Source organism: Oryx dammah, unplaced genomic scaffold (assembly GCF_014754425.2).
Source record: "Oryx dammah isolate SB20612 unplaced genomic scaffold, SCBI_Odam_1.1 HiC_scaffold_5, whole genome shotgun sequence".
Taxonomy (NCBI): Eukaryota; Metazoa; Chordata; class Mammalia; order Artiodactyla; family Bovidae; genus Oryx; species Oryx dammah.
Genome location: NW_024070189.1, coordinates 78,984,733 through 79,003,655, shown reverse-complemented (window position 1 = coordinate 79,003,655; position 18,923 = coordinate 78,984,733). Strand labels below are relative to the sequence as shown.

At 42.5% G+C, this 18,923-nt stretch overlaps 1 protein-coding gene across 1 annotated transcript in view; it reads right to left on the bottom strand.

Moving 5' to 3' along the window:
* Window positions 1-13,037: 13,037 nt before the first annotated feature.
* SNX24 (sorting nexin 24) overlaps window positions 13,038-18,923 on the bottom strand; it is a 171,809-nt gene continuing 165,923 nt past the window's right edge. Inside the window, exon 7 of the mRNA XM_040241713.1 lies at window positions 13,038-14,798. Within this exon, the coding sequence (XP_040097647.1) occupies window positions 14,731-14,798 (68 nt within the window). The 3' untranslated portion in view covers window positions 13,038-14,730. The remainder of the gene's footprint in view (window positions 14,799-18,923) is intronic.

The following is an 18,923-nucleotide window of genomic DNA, read 5'->3' as shown; positions in this document are numbered from 1 at the left end:
AGTTTTTCATTATTTTTCCAAAAAAATTCATTAAAATCCCTTTAACATGCCACATGCAAATTTTGAGTTTGGGAATACAGCAATGGACAGTGACTAGCATCACGAAATTGACATTCTAGTGATGAAGACAGATTAAATGAGATGCCATATAAAAGGGTGTTGATACTGTAGAGAGAACACAACAGGTCTGCTGGAGAGGCTGGGGTGTGGTGGGTGGTGGGGGCTGTTCAGGTGGCCTCCTGAGGGGACATTTGAGTTGAGCTTAGAGGAGACAGAAGTGGTAGCTGTCAGGCCAGATCTGGGATATAGGTCTTCATGCCAATGGGGAGAGAAAATACGAGGATCCTGAGGTGCAATGACAGGGCCCAGAACAGCAAGCCAGTGTGCTGTAGGCGGAGGGTCAGAGAGTAAGGCTGAGTGCCAGAGCATTTGGGGCCTGGGGCCAGAGCACAGCTTTTCTTTTATTTCCAGTACAATGGAGAGCTCCTGGGTTTAAGAAGTGGGGGGCATGATGTGATCTGCATTTAAGATTATTTTGCCTACCATAAGGAGGTTAGGGGGCCGGAAGGCTAAAGTATGAGGGTTTCCTTGGTGGCTCAGATGGTAAAGAATGCAGGGAGATCCAGGTTTGATCCCTGGTTGGGAACAGCCCCTGAAGAAGGAAATGGCAACCCACTCCAGTATTTCTTGCTGGGAAGTCCCATGGACAGAGGACCCTGGAAGGCCACAGTCCATGAGGTTGCAGAGTCAGAAACAACAAGGCTAAAGTACCTACCTGGAAATTGAAAACGTTCGTATCCACCGACGTCCCCCTCCTGGGACCTTGCTGTAGAAAAGTGACCTGAACTTAAAAATGTGCCACTGCTGTGGTCAGTCTGGCATCCAGTCCCCCTTGATCTGGAAATGGCCACCGGTTTTCTCTGAGGAATCACATCATCCCCACAGGCATTTCTTATCCTTAGGGTGTTGCTGAACCTTCAGACAGGTACATGCCTGGTCTGGCAAACTCATTCATTAACTCACTTGATAAATATTAGATGCTGGAGAGAGTTGCAAACAAACAGCCCTCATGGTTCCCTTGGAAGCAGACAAATAATTCAAATACATACCACGTGAATATATAACAACATCAGGTGGTTATATGTCCACGAAGAGAAACAGGCCAGGAGAGTGACTAGAGAGTGAAGAGGTGGTCCGGGGAGTCCCTGGTAGGACCGGAAGGGAGTGAGGGTACGGCAGGCCATGGGGACACTGGGGCAGAGTGAGCGAGGCAGAGGGGACCAGAGCTGTGGTCCTGGATGAACGGCAGGCTAGAGAGTTCCAGAAACAGCCAAAGGTCCAGGTGTGCAGAGGGAGGGTGGTGGAAGAGTCAGGTGGGAGAGGTGGGGAGGTCCTGTAGACCAGCTGGAGCATTCGCTTGCCCTGGCCCCAGTGACAGGCTCAGGGATGTGCATTTGACCCTAGCCATATGAGTGAGCCTCAGCTCGGAGAGTTCTGTGGGAAATACCAGGACAGAGCTAAGGGGAGAGGAGAAGGAGCAGGCGTGAGAGTGAGATTAGGAAGGGAAGATGGAAAGACAGATGTGAGAAGAGCTGCTCAGTCTCTGAATCCAGCCATGCCTGAAGCGTCTCCACCCCCAGCTTTTCAGTTACCCAACCTATTACATTCCCCCATTTGCTTAAACCAGGGTGAATTGATTTCTTGTGACTTACAACCCAAAGCCTTTGTCTAATACAGCAATATTGGAAAAGTTTTATGTATAAAGATGAAAAAAAATTACAGCATTATTTATGATAGCAAAACACTGGAAGCAACTTGAATGTCCCCAAATGGTTGTAAAGCAATGGCATGAATTCATTAAGACTAATGCTACACTTTTTAAGGAAAAAAGGAGAAATTCTGTATGCAGCACGACCTCAATTATGTAAATACATTCTCATAAAACAAAATCAACAAAATGTAGAGTGACATAAAACAAAGGCCAATGGTAGGATTTTTAAAACTCTTTTCTGTTTGTAATTTTAAAACTTTTTTGTCTTCTAACTTTTCTCTATATTTCTTTATAAACTACTTAGAAAAAAATTATTAAAAAATTTTTAGAGGTAACATAGGAAATTAGAATCAAATGTCCTCTTTACATAAAAAGTGCTTTAAGTCTTCAAATGTCAGAAAGCACATAAACCATTGCTACTGCCCTTTGCAAAGAACATGTACTTTTTACCGTATTTGCCATCTAGTTTTTTCATGACTGTGAGCATAATGTGATTTCTCTACTGAATAAACTGTTAGGGTGTCTTTTATAGCAGATGACCAATGAGTTAACATCATCCCCCTGGTAGAAGCCATTTATCCTTAGGGTCAGGCTGTATACTGAAAATGTTAGCAAACTGATGACTACATATAAACTACTACTTTATGAAAGTCTATGCTTTCTGCAAGAGCTTTTGAAATAGCTCATCATTGGCTAGTTGTGCTGCTAAAAGGACACATAATATAGCCAAGGGTGTGAGTAGAATCAGGAAAATTACACTGGCTGCTCCTACCACCATGCCCAAATTATTACAACCTAGTCTTGAATCACTTTAATAAACAATTTAAAATGTTTTGGCATCCTTAGCCATGAGTTGTTTTATTCTAAGTGCTATTTAGCAATTTCCTGGATTATCAAATAAGAATTTAGTAAAATTTATTCTTGGGTCAGATTAATTAGAATGCCACTTTCAAAATTATCGACTACTCTATTTCTGATGAATTTTCAGAACTCACCAACCTCATTTTTTAGTTCAGCCGTTTTGAGTTACCTAAAGACAAAAATATGGCAAGGATTTTATAGCAGGAAAAGGATTTGGTTTTGTTTTTCAACATTCCTATAATTCAGACAGCTGAAGAAATCTTTGATCTGGAAGGCTTAGAAATTCAAAGCCCCCTCCAGGCACTTTTTTTTTTTTTTTAATCAAGAAAAAGTAAAAACAGTATTTGTAATGGAAAATTTTGGTGCTGTTAAGTACATAACTGCTTTTACTGAAGTCTGCAATTCATCTTGTGGACTTCATTTTGGCCAAGTCTAAGTGTTAGGGGTGATATTAATATAACATCACCTACTTAGAGATTTGCTAGAGTTACTGATATTATAGAGTGATGGAAAAACAACTGAGAGTGCTGTAGAATCAGAGCAACTAGTCACAGGACTCCTGTCTGAGGGTCAAAAAGGCTAACTGACACTCTCAGTGGTGTCTGACTGTGTGACCCCATGGACCATGGCCCACCAGCTCCTCTGTCTGTGGGATTCTCCAGGCAAGAATACTGCAGTGGGTTGCCATGCCCTCCTCCAGGGGATCTTCCCAACCCAGTGATCGAACCTGAGTTTCCTGTGCTGGCAGGTGGGTTCTTTACCGCTGAGCCACCGGGGAAGCCACATTTGACACAAAGTAAGAGTCAAAACAAAGTACACTGTGGAATCCACCCATGGAATTGAAAACCCATCTCTGGTTCCATCAGGATGCTTGGGAGTCACAAATTTGGGGGATTTAGAGAGGGTTCAACATGCCAATATCCCTTCTATTACCTATTTCTAAACTTTTATTAGGAATCATGTAAGTTTTTACATTTCAGAGGTTGTGAAGGACTTTTTTCCTGAGGCATACCGGGCCTTTACAGTGCTATTAAAACTAAGGTCACTATCTTAAGTGATAAATATTATATCCTGTCATTTGGATAGATATCTCAATTTGAAAACTTGAACCTTTTCCTTCCAACCTGGACAAAAGACAAGTCTGCTTCCTATGCTTCGGTCTAGACACTAGGACCTACATTGAGACAGAGCGTCTTGAGGAAAAGAGTAAGAACTGGTCAGCTTGAAGCAGAGGTAAGTCAAGACTCGATTTATCCCTGCCATGCTGAAGTACAGCTCTCTATTTATAAAGACCCCAGAACTTTAAAATTGCCTCCAAGCCCGTACCAGCTGCTCTCTCTGCCTAGAGAGCCTGTCCTATCCCCCCTACTCCCCAACACATCCTTCTGGGTTCCCTCCTCTGATGAGCCTTCACTGGAGACTTCTTCACACATTGTTCTAGCAGTTAACTTCCTGGACATCTCCTGTCTCCTCCTTGGACCAGAAGTTGCTCTTGGTCAAAGATTAGACCACACTCCTCGTCTCCCCCCAGGCAGTGTTTCAGGCATAATTGATGCTCAAAAAAAAAATGATGAGAAATGGTAACCAAAAAGAATACGCCTATAATTATACTATTAAGAGGTATTTAAACTCTTTCAGAACTAGAAAGAGTTGAGCTTCCCTGGTGGCTCAGTTGGTAAATTCTGCCTGCAGTGTGGCAGAGCCAGGTTCGATCCCTGGGTTAGGAAGATCCCTTGAAGAAGGAAATGGCAACCCATTCCAATATTCTTGCCTGGAGAAGTCCATGGACAGAGGAGCCTGGTGGGCTACAGTCCATGGGGTCACAAAGAGTTGGACACGACTGAGTGACAAACACCCACCCACCCAGGACTGAGAAAGATTGTTCAACACTGGCATTTGTCTTTGGACTGCTTCTACTCTTTTTCAAAGGCTGTTATGTAAAAAAAAAAAAAAAAAAAAAAATTTCCTCTTTATTTTCTGAATTGAGGTTAGAAGGGCATGACAGAAGTAGATTGGCAAAAGTGACGTGGGTGTCAAGCAGTAAAGGGAGAGCCCCAGATGGTGGCGAGCCTTCAGTGGCAGTGCCCGTGGTGGGTGGGAGCTGGCTTGGGTGACTTGCTTTGGTCATGAGCAAGCCAAGCTGCTGGCAGTCGGTGAAGCCAAGTCCTCCACTAAGCACTGCGGATTTGACCTGAGAAGCAATGAGAAACCACTCTCTCTTGAGTTGTAGGTACTATGCTGGGACGTCATGGTGTCCACTTTGGAAACCTTTCACTTGAATCCTCATTTGTTGGGCCATTTATGTAGCTCGTTGAGAAAACTGCACAATCACACAACTCACCATGTGTAAACCCAGTTAGGCAGCAACAGGAAGTCCTTTGTGGTCAAAGTCACTGCTCTCTGTGCTTGGCTTTGTTCCTGCTTTGGAGCATATTCCTGACCCTTGTGAACTGGGCATGAAGTTAGAGATAGGTCAGCAGCATAAATCTATCACCGCAATGAGGGAAATCTAGCTTAGTTTCCTTCTGTCGCTGAATCGATGTTGCATCTAGTTTTGCCTCCATGCTTAGGCAGACACTAACCGGCAAACCAGGAGCCACCAAGACCTGGCAGAGGATTTATCCAGGAACCTGGGGCTCCCTGGGGATAGGGGTCTTATGTTAGTTCAGGCTGCTGCAACACAACATCATGGACCAGTGGGAGGTGCGGGGCTTGTAAACAACACATGGCTATTTCTCACCATTTTGGAGACTGGGATCCAAGAGGCAGGCACCAGCAGATTTGGAGTCTGGCAAATGCCCTCTTGCTGGTTCCAAGACTGCCATCTTTTTGCTGTGTCCTCACATGGCAAAAGAGACAAGTGAATTCCCCACACTTGAGAACTGATCACCTTCTAAAGCCTCATTCCCAAATACCATCATACTGGGGACTAGGTTTCAACGTATGCATTTGGGTGGGGGTGTTAGTCACTCAGTTGTGTCTTGACTCTGCAGCCCCACAGACTGTAGCTCATCAGGCTCCTCTGTCCATGGAATTCTCCAGGCAGGAATACTGGAGTAGATTGCCATGCCCTCTTCCAGGGGATCTTCCCAACCCAGGGACCGAACACTGCAGGCAGATTCTTTACCATCTGAGCCAGCAGGGAAGTCCTTGGGTGGGGTGGGGGCCCCAAATGTTCAATCTATAGCAGGTCCCAACCTCCCATTCCAAGATCAATGAAAGGCACTATCGTCCAACCAATTATTCCAATCAACCCCTCTTACCAACTTCTTTCTCCCCTCCTTTTACCTTCCACATCCATGCCTATCAGCAAGTTCATGGGTAGCTCTTCGATACATATTGAATATCCGTCTCACTCTCTCCACAGCCACCCCCCCTAAAATAGGCCACTTCTCATCCAAGTTATCCAAGTGGCCCCCTAACAGCTTCTCTGCTTCCGATCCTTCACCTGTCCAGTCAGTCCATTCTCCACAGGTGGCCAAGAATGAGCTTTTAAGAATAAATCAGATCAAGTGTGATACACCATATACCTTATTCTAAATTACATATTGTTTGCTGATGCTTCTGAGTTGAAGGATTTGTAAAAATTCTTATTTTTAAAAATTTCAGAGCCTGATCAAGAAAAATAAATGGGTATAAAAACCCAAAACAAATAACTCTTTTGTCAATTATACCTCAATAAAGCTGAATAAAATAAAATATCCCTCCTGTGTAACACCAGTCAGTTGTTTCCCATGGCACATAGGCTGTAAACCAAACTCCTCCACATCGCAAGGAGGGCCCTGTGGGATCCAGCCCCAGCCCCTCACTGTCTTTCTAACTCACCAGCTTTCCCTGGGAACCTTGACTGATGCTCTCTCCTCATTTGGGCTGTGGAACCTGCTGATGTCTCTATGACACCCCCCTCCCCCCAGTTCTTGTCAGGTAATGCCTCTTAACATCCGTATGTCTCTACTTCAGTATCACTACCTCAGAGAAGGTTCCTGACCTGCCCAAAGCTAAATTAGATATCTTCCCTGCACATAAGTAAACCTCTTTATTTTTCCTTTATAGCATGTAGCACACTTCACATTGACACATTTGGGGGGTTATTTATCCCTCTAATATCACATTATTCTACAAATTCCGTGAAGTCAAGGATTCAAGTTTACTCAGATTCACATTTAAAGATATCACAGATTTAGAACAACATCATGATGCCTTATGTGATGAAAAAAATTATGATACCAAGATATGAAAGCTCATGTAAAAGAAAATAGCTTCTAAGTGTAAGATATCTCTTCTCTTTGACTACATTTAAAATACGTTTTTGGTTTTGTTGAGCTGCTAATGGGCTGGTGTCTTAAAGGTGTCATCAGCCTTTTGTAGTGACCATCTGGCATTGTCTGATTTTGTGCCTGCTCCTCCTAGAAGTCTTGTGTTTTTTTCAGTTAAAAAAAAAGTTCAAGCATTGAAAAAAATATGCAGCATGAAGGGTTGTGGCTCTCAAACTTTAGTGCACGTCAGAATCACCTGGAAGGCCTGTTAGATTTCTGGGTCCCACTCTCCAAGGGTCCAGGGAAGGGCCTGAGAATGTGTACTTCCAACGAGTTCTTAGGTGATGCTGATGCTGCTGATCCAAGGTCTGAACTTTGAAAACCACTGCCCTGAGATGTCACAAAACCATGGTTTTTAATCACTGAATTAGGTTATTAATGCATTTGTAAATGACAGACTCTTAAGAAATCATTCGAGCCATTAGAACTTGTATCAAATTGGTGAGCAAAGTGTAGAAAAACAGTTTTAGAACAAACAGGAGGTAATGAATATTTATGCAAATGATTCTGGGAAAATGTTAGCAAATCCTGACTGCAAGGTCAAGGTCATTTACATACGCCACAAACATTTCTGAAGGCCCTGCCATGACGCACACATAGCCAGCTCTGAGCTGGGTGATGGGATGGGAACGCAGGCTGCTGGCCACCTACTCCTTCAACAGCGGTCCTGGGATCTACCCATCTCTGCACTGAGAAATAGGGTAAACAAGTCAGATGCTGCCCCTGCCCTCATGCAGCTCTCCTCAGCTTCCCTGGGGAGAAAGACATTAAACAAATTAACAGATGAAGATGGTACCAGTGTGCTCTGAGAGAAGGGGGCAAAGTCAGAACTGGGGTGCTACATAAGATCTAGTTCAGTTCAGTTCAGTTCAGTCGCTCAGTCGTGTCCGACTCTTTGTGGAAACAGTGTCAGACTTTATTTTTTTGGGCTCCAAAATCACTGCAGATGGTGACTGCAGCCATGAAATTAAAAGACGCTTACTCCTTAGAAGAAAAGTTATGACCAACCTAGATAGCATATTCAAAAGCAGAGACATTACTTTGCCGACTAAGGTCCGTCTAGTCAAGGCTATGGTTTTTCCTGTGGTCATGTATGGATGTGAGAGTTGGACTGTGAAGAAGGCTGAGCGCCAAAGAATTGATGCTTTTGAACTGTGGTGTTGGAGAAGACTCTTGAGAGTCCCTTGGACTGCAAGGAGATCCAACTAATCCATTCTGAAGATCAACCCTGGGATTTCTTTGGAAGGAATGATGCTAAAGCTGAAACTCCAGTACTTTGGCCACCTCATGTGAAGTGTTGACTCATTGGAAAAGACTCTGATGCTGGGAGGGATTGGGGGCAGGAGGAGAAAGGGACGACCGTGGATGAGATGGCTGGATGGCATCATGGACTCGATGGACATGAGTCCGAGTGAACTCCTGGAGATGGTGATGAACAGGGAGGCCTGGCGTGCTGCTAAGCTGAGACCTAATAGGTGATAGTGGGCCAGCCTTCTGTTGAGATAAATGTTTCAGGGAGAGACTAGCAGGGTCAAAGGGCTTGGGCAAGAACCAAGGTTGGCGAGTCCTGGGAACAGAAAGGCTAGCGTCACCAGGAAGTACCAGGAAGAGGAGGGTGAGGAGCTTGGAGAGGGTGGTAGGAGTTTCCATTTTAAGTGGGGATGGAAGTGACTGGATAATTTTGAGCAAGCGAGTGACGTGACCCAATGGACATGTCAAAAAGATGGCTCTGGCTCTTGTGTGAGAGCTTCCCTGGTGGCTCAGAGGTTAAAGCGTCTGCCTGCAATGCAGGAGACCTGGGTTCGATCCCTGGGTCAGGAAGATCCCCTGGAGAAGGAAATGGCAACCCACTCCAATATTCTTGCCTGGAGAATCCCACAGATTGAGGAGCCTAGTGGGCTACAGTCCACAGGGTCGCAAAGAGTCGGACACGACTGAGCGACTTCACTTTCACTTTCACTTGTGTGAAGGACAGGCTACAGTGAAAGTGGGAAGAGAGAGGCCCAAGAGGATGCTGCAGCCAAGGGCATGGAGCACTCATTAAACCAAGAGCACTCCCTCGGTTTAATCAAGGGAGATGGAAAAGCACTGATTTATAATGTAGGGTAGAAATACGAGCAACAGCACTTTTCTGACTTACGGATTCAAATGTGATTCAAAAATGCACATTACAGTTTTTTAAAAAACAGTTCTAATGGGAAACTGATGGGGGAGAGAGTGAGCCTGAATTTTGTGGATGATTAGTGCAAATCCTGATTCCTTTTATAACCTGGTGACCTTAGTCAAGCTGTTGTGCCTTTCTAGCCTTCATTTTTTTCACTGTAGAATGGAAAAATAAGACCACACACCTCAGGAAGATGCTGGAAGGCTTTTATGGGACAATCCATGGACAGAACTTAGCCCAGATTAGTGCTTTATCGTGTTAGTTACTTACTAATCTCTCTGATCTTCAGTTTCTTCTTCTATAAAAGCTTGTAAAAGCTGTGTCAAGTTATAATGAAATCAAGTATGAAAAGCCTTAGTATCACAACAGGTGACCCCCAGAGGTGCTCAGTACATGAGAGCATCTAAGGGAAGAGATGATCAGAGCTGGAGACACTGTTGATGGCACCATGGCTGATGTTCAAGTAAAAGAAGACTGAAAATGTCTCACGTCTTATAGGTCAGACTTGCAATTATACTCTGAGAATATGAAACAACATTTTTCTTTAGTCAATTATGTGAACTCCAAAGACAACATTTCAACGTGCCCTCCTCCCTCCCACACAAAAATAAACACCTCTTCACCCTCAGAATCCAGACGGTCACTCTGCATCTTCATGGACAGAAAACATAAATGTTGCAGAATTTTCTGTTTTGAGTTACTGTCTGTTATTTTCCTGGGTTTCTGCTGCTGAATTCGAAATCTATCATTATCATCAAGGATGAAAACTGGAACAAAGCCGAGATGAAAAATGATCATTTCAAAGCTGAGTTAGACTGGAGAAGATAGTTTTAATCACTGAACCTTATATCCAGTTCAGTTAAATGGAAAGATACTCCCTCATAAACGGCTAAAAATTCTAGAAAACAAGGATTATGTCTCTCTATTCTTTAGATAGCTAACACCATGATGTAATTTCATTTAAAGAGTGGATGAATAAATGAATATATTCATTATATACTGTCAGTCGAGACCACTACCCAAACTTATATGTCATCCTCTCTGCTTCTTCAAAGAATCCTGCTATAGACTGAATGTTTGGGTCCACACCCACTCCCCCAAATTAATATGCTGAAATTAAATTCCCTAAGTGATGGTGTTTGGAGGTGGGGCCTTTGGGAGGTGACTAGGGATTAGTGCCTTTGTGAAAGAGGCCCCAGAGAGATCCCTGGTAAATTCCCCAGCACATAAGCACACAGGGAAAACAGAGCCCCTTACTAGATACCACATGTGCCCTGACCTTGTACTTCCCAGAGTTCAGAACTGAGAGAAATAAATATTTGTTGTTTATAAGCCATCCAGTCTATGCTATTTCTGTTACCGCAGCCAGAATGAACAGAGATAAGCCCTTCCACCCCATGGCTACATGCAATACTAGGAGAGCTAAATCTTCATTTGTTTCATAGTAGATTCTGCAGGAGGTAGGAGAGTCAATAATCACCAAAGAAGGGGAGTTCATAAACCATCTCACACTCTCAAAGCGTCAACAGTGGTTCCTAACCTAAGTATGTGTCAGAATCAACTGGGAAGTTTCTCTCAGTACCCATGGACAGGCACTCACCCGCCACCTCCCCGATTTACTGATTCAGCTTTAGGTGATTCTGACGCACATCTCTGGTTCAGAACTATTATGTTTAGAATCTCATAGGTTACCAGGGATATGAGAACAGCACCCTTGATAAACATCACTAATTGGTTGCCACACCCTTACTCACTGAGTCTATTCTAAAAGAACTGTTGGTAAAATACATGACATAAAATTTACCGTTTTAATGATTTTTTTTTTTTACAGTGGCATTAAGTGCATTCACACCACTGTGCAACGACCATCATCACCACCCATCTTCAGAACTTTACCTTCCCCAACTGAAACCCACTAACTCCCCATCTCTCCCCACCCCCAGCCCCTGGCAACCACCACTCTATTTTCTGTTTCTAGGAGTTTGACTATTCTAGGTACCTCAAATAAGTGGAATCATACAGCAGTTGTCCTTTCGTGGCTGGCTGACTTCACTTAGCATAATGTCTTCAGGATTTATCCATGTTGTAGCTGGTGTCAGAATTTCCCTCCTTTTTAAGGTGGAATAATTCACTGTATGTATAGGCCACATTTTATCCGTCCATCCATCAGTGGACACTTGGGTTGCTTCCACCTTTTGGTTATTGTGAAACTCATTTGTAACTTGGTTGTAGAAATAACTGTTCAAGTCCCTGCTTTCACTTTTTTCTTTGGTATATATCCAGAAGCGGAATTGCTAGATCATATCGTAACTTTAATTTTTTAAAGAACTGCCATACTATTTTCCACAGAGTTTGCACCGTTTGACATTCCTACTAGCAACGTATAAGGGTTTCCAGGTCTCTGCATCGTTGCTGACACTTGTTATTTTCTGCTTGTTTCGGATAGTATCCACTCTGCTGGGTGAGTCAGAATCCTTACCTGAGCACTGTAGACAGCCATTATCAATTGACCAAGCTGACAATTTAGGAACAATTGTTGTTACTAAACTGTGATCGTAAGACTTATACACTTCTCAAAGTGAAGTGACTGAAGAATTTACTGTGTGGTGATGGCCACAGTGCTGTTGGGACTGTATACACAGCCTGCTGTTTGAAATGGTGGAGAGGAGGAGGAGAAGGAAGGACACCAAGAGAAAGGATATCAGGGCTGCCATATGCAAATTGGCCAGATGGCAGAGGTTAGGTCTGAGAAAGGCACTGCGTGAAACAGCAATGGGCAGGGAGGAACCATTCTGAGACCAGCCCCAAGCAAAGCACCAAATCCAAGAACTAGGGGAAGAGGCAGTGTGAGGGCTGTCTCTATATCCTGGCCTAAGTGGTAAGAGGGCTTCTTTTCCTTTTCTTTATTCTCTTTTCTTCCCCGTACTCTTTACTTCTTTACTGGCTATGAATCCATGATATAAAAAATCCATCTTACAAAAATGGAGAAATAGGAGAATATTATGTACACTAAATATACAGTATTTGCTTGCCTGTGGATGAGAATTTCTGAAAGTACACACATAAACCAAATACAGTGGTGTCTCTGGGAAGGAAACTGGGAGTCGAGGAGATAGGATGGGAGAAGATTTTTCTTTTTATCTATCTTTTTATGTGTTTTTATTAAAATTTTGACTGTGGAAATCCATTCCATCCTCTTTCCAACGTGCATTTCTGAGCTGCTGAGACCAGGAAGTTTCAACTCCTTCCCAGACTCCCTTGAAGCTGGGGATCAAGAAGGTTCTGCCAACTGCATGTGCTTTCATGCGCAATAGACAAGATGGAACTGGGTGAATGTTATCATCCTGCTGCTCTGTGCTGTGGCTGCTGACAAGCAAGGCCATGGGTGTTGAGAGGCAACCACGGTGCAGGTGGTGGCAGCTGGACACTTGTTCTTGTACCCGGTCACCAGCTTCCTGGGTGCTGCCACGAGGCAGTTATGGTGGTAACAGACACCTCCCGAATCTATGTGCTGATCCCTGGATCACAACTACATGTGCTGTTTTTGACCTCAAGACCTTCCATAGCAGCCTCTCTGCTCCCTGAATTCCTTAAGACAGAGGTTGTAGCTTCCCTGGACGGAGGGTACTGGAAATTGCTGGGGCATTCTGCAAACTGTGCCTAGAGGCCCACAGGAGGTCATTCCCTGCATCCTTCTAAAAGATTCTGTAAGCACTGTTTATGATTCCATTCTGCTTAAAACACCTACTGTAGTTGTGGTTTCTATTTCCTGTAATGGAATTGAAATGAAATATGAAATGACATAGTAAACATTTAAATTAAATTAAAAATGAAAGTCAATCACTAAAAAAGATTTTAATTCTCACAAAAGATTCCTTCAGTAGTGTGTCACCAATGAGGGTTGATCTTTTTTTTTTTTTAATTCTTACTATCTTGGCAAATAAATTATTTAATGCATATCTACTGGCTTAATAGGTGAGGTAATTTAACTTTTACCTTGTTGGATTAGAAATATATGTTTATGTGAATATGAGAGAAGTGTGTATGTGTGCATGTGTGAAAAAAGAAAAGACACAGCTTGTGTCTCCATTATAACATCCTAGCAATAGGAGACAGATTCAGATACTTTGGGTTCTTCCTTTTTATTTAACTCAAAATAGCTAATAACAAAAGCATTTAAAAAGTATCTCCAACACTTGACTCTTCAGTCAGTTTTGGTTGAGGACACTTACCTATTCAGTTCTTACTTTCTTTCCCATGTTGTCACACATCTAGGATAAATACATAGAATTTGCAGCAAGCTTTAACCCTGTATGTTTAGAGCTTAGTCAAAAACCATGATTTACTTATTCGTTTTGAATTTAAATATTTTTCTCCTACACAGAAGCTTATTAAGCTAATAATCATAAATAGGCTAGCTATTAATTAGTTTTCAAGGAAATGCCAAATATAGCACACATATACAGTCTGCATATATGATTTTATCCTTTATTAGACAAAATCTGAATGTAAGATGAACAGTGGAGGTGCATCATAAAACCATTTAATTTATATTAATACAAAATATGAGGTCAGTGAAAAGGAAATGATAAGCAATAAGGAAAATAACAATCAATCCGGCAACTATACCACCTTTTCAATGAAGTATCAATGATTCAATGATGCCCTTGAGTAAACCAAGATGAGTATTGTCAATCTGGTGTTCCCTCAGTCACTGTCAGTTCACATTTATCTTTTATAGGGCAAGCATCTTGCAAGGGTAAGTATAATTCTAGTGTTTAAAGGCATGTGTTTCTTCTACAGAATAGTGCCTGAACAAACACTAACAACTTTAATTGGTTTTCAATAGTTATCTTCAACAGTTATCTCTTCCAACACGGGAGGAAAAACTGGCTGTGGTGAATGGAGATTTCCAATATGGCACCATTCTAAAGGGCTTTCAAGGATAATCTTGAGACCCCCGTTCTATCTTATGTGCTGACATTAGAAGCGAATCCCTGCATATGATGCAATTCCACTGTAATGCAAATTAAAATGCCATGATTTTTAAAATGCCCTAGTACGGTCAGTATAATTTCATGTCCAGTTTAGTTCCTTCCTCACATTTAGCACTGTGTTTCTGTAATGCTCTCCTGGTGCCAGCATTTCAGAATGTTATCTATCACTGGCTGAGAAAAAAAATCTCACGATGAAAAGATTAGTGTGTCATAGAATCTGAACCAAAAAAGCTACCAAAGCTGATCAGTCTCACAATGATTCAGGGTAAGATTTTCAATTAGCAAATGGTGTGATTGAAGTGGAGAGGAACTGTTTTGCTACACTTGGAGGTCCCAAAGAGCTTCTTTAGTCTTCTTTTCCTGGGGTTTCTAAATTGGCAGCTACATTCTACTTCTTAAACACTTGGCCTTAACCTCAGCACTGCCCCAGTTCGGTTTCTATTTTTAAAAGCACCATTCTAATGGAAATGTCCCTGCTCTGAATTAAGCTGGGACTGTGAATTTTACCACTAGTGAGAGAGAGCCGTTATGTCATAGAGTTTAGGTTAATTTGGTAGGTTATCGATTTCCTTGACTACGACTTCGAAACGTGCTTCAGCTTCTTCTAGCCATGGAGGATTTCTACCTGGGCTGTAGATGAGGGTAAAATATCCCATGGAGAACTCCTTCAATAACCACATTTGGAAAATCTGAAAAACAAAAGGAAAACTGCTTTTCTTATGCACATCAATGAAACATACGTGCATTTTGCAGAACACAACAAGGTAAGGCCTAGGCATAACTTAGGGGTGTGTATCATCCTACAGTTTGCCCTTGTTTCAGATGTGACATCAGACATGCTGCTTTGGCCTCGAGTCACTTGAGGGTACCACTGTGAGTTGCAGGAATGTGCGGCCAGATTTGTAGCTTATTGATTTAAGGGATGTTCTAATGGTTAATGCTGCCAGGCCCCAGCTCTTTATCTGAATGTTTTCTCACAAGGAAGATAGATTACACTGGCAATTCAATTTCTAACAAAATCTCAATATACTTGAAGGAATTCTAAGATTTCTACTGGGAATACTTTGCGGCAGTTTTTCCATTGTGGTTTACAGCAGCATTTAGCCCAAGGTGTCTTGAATCTGCTTGTTCTATTATGCTAGTTTCTAGAGAGCAGGAGGACGAGCCTGTCTTCCTAATGTAAAAGGGCCAATCTCTGACAAAAGGCCCCCTCTGTCAAACTTGAAAAATCAGCTCCATTTTTATAAGAGACACAAAGGAAATTCAGAGGTGTAGTTTCTGTTGTATCACATTTTAGTTATCAGAGTAGGTAAGACATGAATGGATAAATTGAACAGGGAACCAGTCTATCACATCTACACATAATTATACCCAGGATTTACATAAATGTAGTTCTTATATGAGGAAAGCAAGAGATCCCTAAGTATGTTCACTTATTAATTCAACCTGTACAGAGGACCCACTACATAAAACCACTTACAAGGACATTGGACCTCATCAGGGGAACAGAGAGGCTCTTAGAGGAGAAGGCTTGGGAGAGGGAGCTGACCAGCTGTGAAGTCTGAGGCAGGTGGGTGCCCTGTGGAGGGTTCAGAGACATGCATGAAGGCTAAGGTAGCAAGAGGAGTGGCCTCAGTGAGGGCAGGGGGAAAATTCAAGCCTGCTAAGAAGGGACAGGAAATCTGGCTTTATCTGAAAAACAAGGAGAAGCTATGGAGGGACGTTAAACAAAGTGAGACAGAAATTAATCGTTTTGAAAAGTTGTCTGTGGTTGACATTCAGACAGCAGTCAGGAGCAAGGTGGCGATGGATTTGATGGGACTAGTGAAGGATTTCACAACAGTACCTACTGAATAGGTCATTGTAAAAATCGGTGAATGAAACAAAGTGCTTGGACCTGAAATTGGCACAGGGCTTAGTTCAGTTCAGTTCATCACTCAGTCGTGTCTGACTCTTTGTGACCCCATGAACCGCAGCACACCAGGCCTCCCTGTCCATCACCAACTCCCAGAGTCTACCCAAACCCATGTCCATTGAGTCAGTGATGCCATCCAATCATCTGTCCCAGCTATTATGACATACCAGACGCTGCCTAATTACTGGGGATATAAGTAACAGTGCTTGCCTAAGCCCTGGAACTTACATGTTAGTTAGGGAGATAAGTGAATAAACAAACAAAATGTGTTTTAAAATATCTCTAATACACAAGCAGTTAATTACTCCATGACTGCTTGAGTTACTCAGAAAACTGCCCTTGCCTTTGCTTCTCGCTGAGAGGTGATGAGAAGGAATGTGATTTAGGGTAGGTTTTGTTGTTATTTTTGTTGGTTTTCATTTATTTTTAGAAACATTCTGATATTGTGAAGCTTATAAAAAAAAATAAACAGGGTGGAGGGGCTCTTGGAGGTTACTCAAAAGGAGAATCAGCAAAGGCTCCCTGAAGTTGGACCTGAAAAAGGAGAAGGCCAACATTGTGTGAGAATGAGAAGAGGGTTCGAGAAAGAAGAAATGGCAAGCACCCTGAAGGGAGAGTTCACTACATCCGGGACCCAGGAAGAACTGCAGTGTGGCTGGATCAGTGTGTGAGGGCGTCCCAGCAGAAACATGAGCCAGGGACAGCCCGTGGAGGGCCATGTCAACCATGGCGCAAGTCTGGGGCTCAGAGGGTTCAGATGGAAAAATAATACTGTGACTCAGCTGTACACTCAAGGTCATCAAGGCCACAGCAAGGAGGAGACTGTTCCAAAGAAAGTAAAAGTAGAAGAACAGAGAGTCTAGGAGAGCCTTCAGGAGAGCTGCCAGAACCAGGAAGAAGAGCAGAAAGGTGGGAAAGCCAAGAGGAGGTGCTGTTTGAAGACAGGGAATGTGGTCACCAGTGGCTAAAGTTGAGGGGTCAAGGAAGAGGAGGGCTGAGAAAGCCCACAGAGAGTAGTCACACAGCTGGCCCTGGGGACCTGGACAAGAGTTATTAGGAATTCCCCAGAAAAACCTAAACAAAGGCCAAAAATCACATGCTAAGGGAATAATGCTTTATTTTTAGCATTTTAGAAGAGGACAGTGCTTAACTGCCAAAATTTTAAAGACAGACACTCCTCTGACTTTATGGGTCTCAGTGTCTGTGTGAAAGTATTTCCAGATTCTGTATCCTCTAGAAAAGTAACCTCAACATTTTGTTAAGAAGCCATACAATGTGAATATGGAACACAAGTAAAATTTATCTTTAAGTGCTAAAGAGCTGCAAGAATGCATCACTGGTATAATACCTCTAAGACAACAGGAATCTGATTTATGACACGGGTCTAGCCAAAGTTCCATGAGAGGAGATTTAGTGACTGGCTCTCTCACACCTGGTTCCATTCCTTACATCAAATTCATGATTTTCACTTACTCTCAAGCAGACATTCCCTCTCGGTGCAAGTCATTCCACTATATCAACATTCTACCAATGAGCCATACTTTTTAACTCTTTCCAGCTTCGGACTTTTGCCCCTGATACTCCTTCCCAGAAAGTTCTTCATGGTCAAGCCAAGTGCATAGCACATGCTACTTAACAACCTGGATGAATCGAGTTCAAAGACCACAAAATACCTTCCCTCTTCTAGCAAACTGGCTACTCTAGTCCATGGTGATCACTCTACTCTCCACACTTTTCTAGGAATTTCAGTCAAAAGCACAAAATATCTGAGCAGAAACAATACCTGGGGAGAGAGCTTGTGGAACCACTGTTAAAAGCTAGAAAGACTACTTTATAAATCACTGCCCATGTACTCTAGACTAGGCTACATAGTGAGTATTTGTTAAATGTAACATCTTGTTAACATAATATCAACCTAACACACCAGATATATTTGGTGCACATTAGAAGTAAGTGCTAAAGAAAGGTAATTATTCCTCACTGAAAGAATTTTATAGGGAAAATACTATTACAAGACCATATGTGTATACTGTCACATGACAAAAGGCAGCTTTCTTCTAGAATGGTCCTCCACAGAGCAGGGGTGTGTCTGAGCCAGGCTTCTTTAAATGGACAGCAAGTGGCTGACTCAAGCACAAGAGAACAGTCCCTTCTGGGGATAAGGTTTTATTGCCAGAATGTAGGAAAGGCGTCCACAGATAATCTACCTACTGCTATTTAGCTGCTATGCTATTTAGTTACTCGCAGAAACAAAGGCTGCAAATCCACTCTGTACAGAAAGCACAGAAGGAGAGATTAGGCAAAAAGAGATCCACCCTCCAGACCTATGAAACAAGGCAAGCCAGGGACCTCTCTGAGATCCACTTTTCTCAAGATCCAATGATGATAACTGCCCTGCCAGTTTCCTAAGGTGGTTAAGGAAATTAAATGAGACAATGTCTGAGAATATACTCACAAAGAGTTGAATATCAGAACACTTTGAGAGGGACTCTGAATAATTTAAATTTCTTGGCACAAAGAAAGGACTTGGGCTAAAATATGACATTACGCTTAAATTGATCCCTTATACTTAAACACACAACCTTTAAAAAGATATATTTGACTGTCAAAGATGCTGTAATCTAAATGGAAATGGAGACACATGCAATGTATATACACAGCTTTGGGAAAGAAGCATTAAAAAAAAAAAAAAAAAAAAGGACCAGGGCCTTGGATTCAAACCCTAGCATCTGAATAAAAACTGGCATAGTCCAAAATAACACCATCCCCCAAATTAATACCTTTACCCCCTTATCACTCTAATTCAAAACAGCCTGGAGAGAGAGAAAGAAAAATTACATTTCCTCCTGAAAGGCCTGCCCCAATTAAAATTCTGAATGTCTCTTACACCAAGAGCACT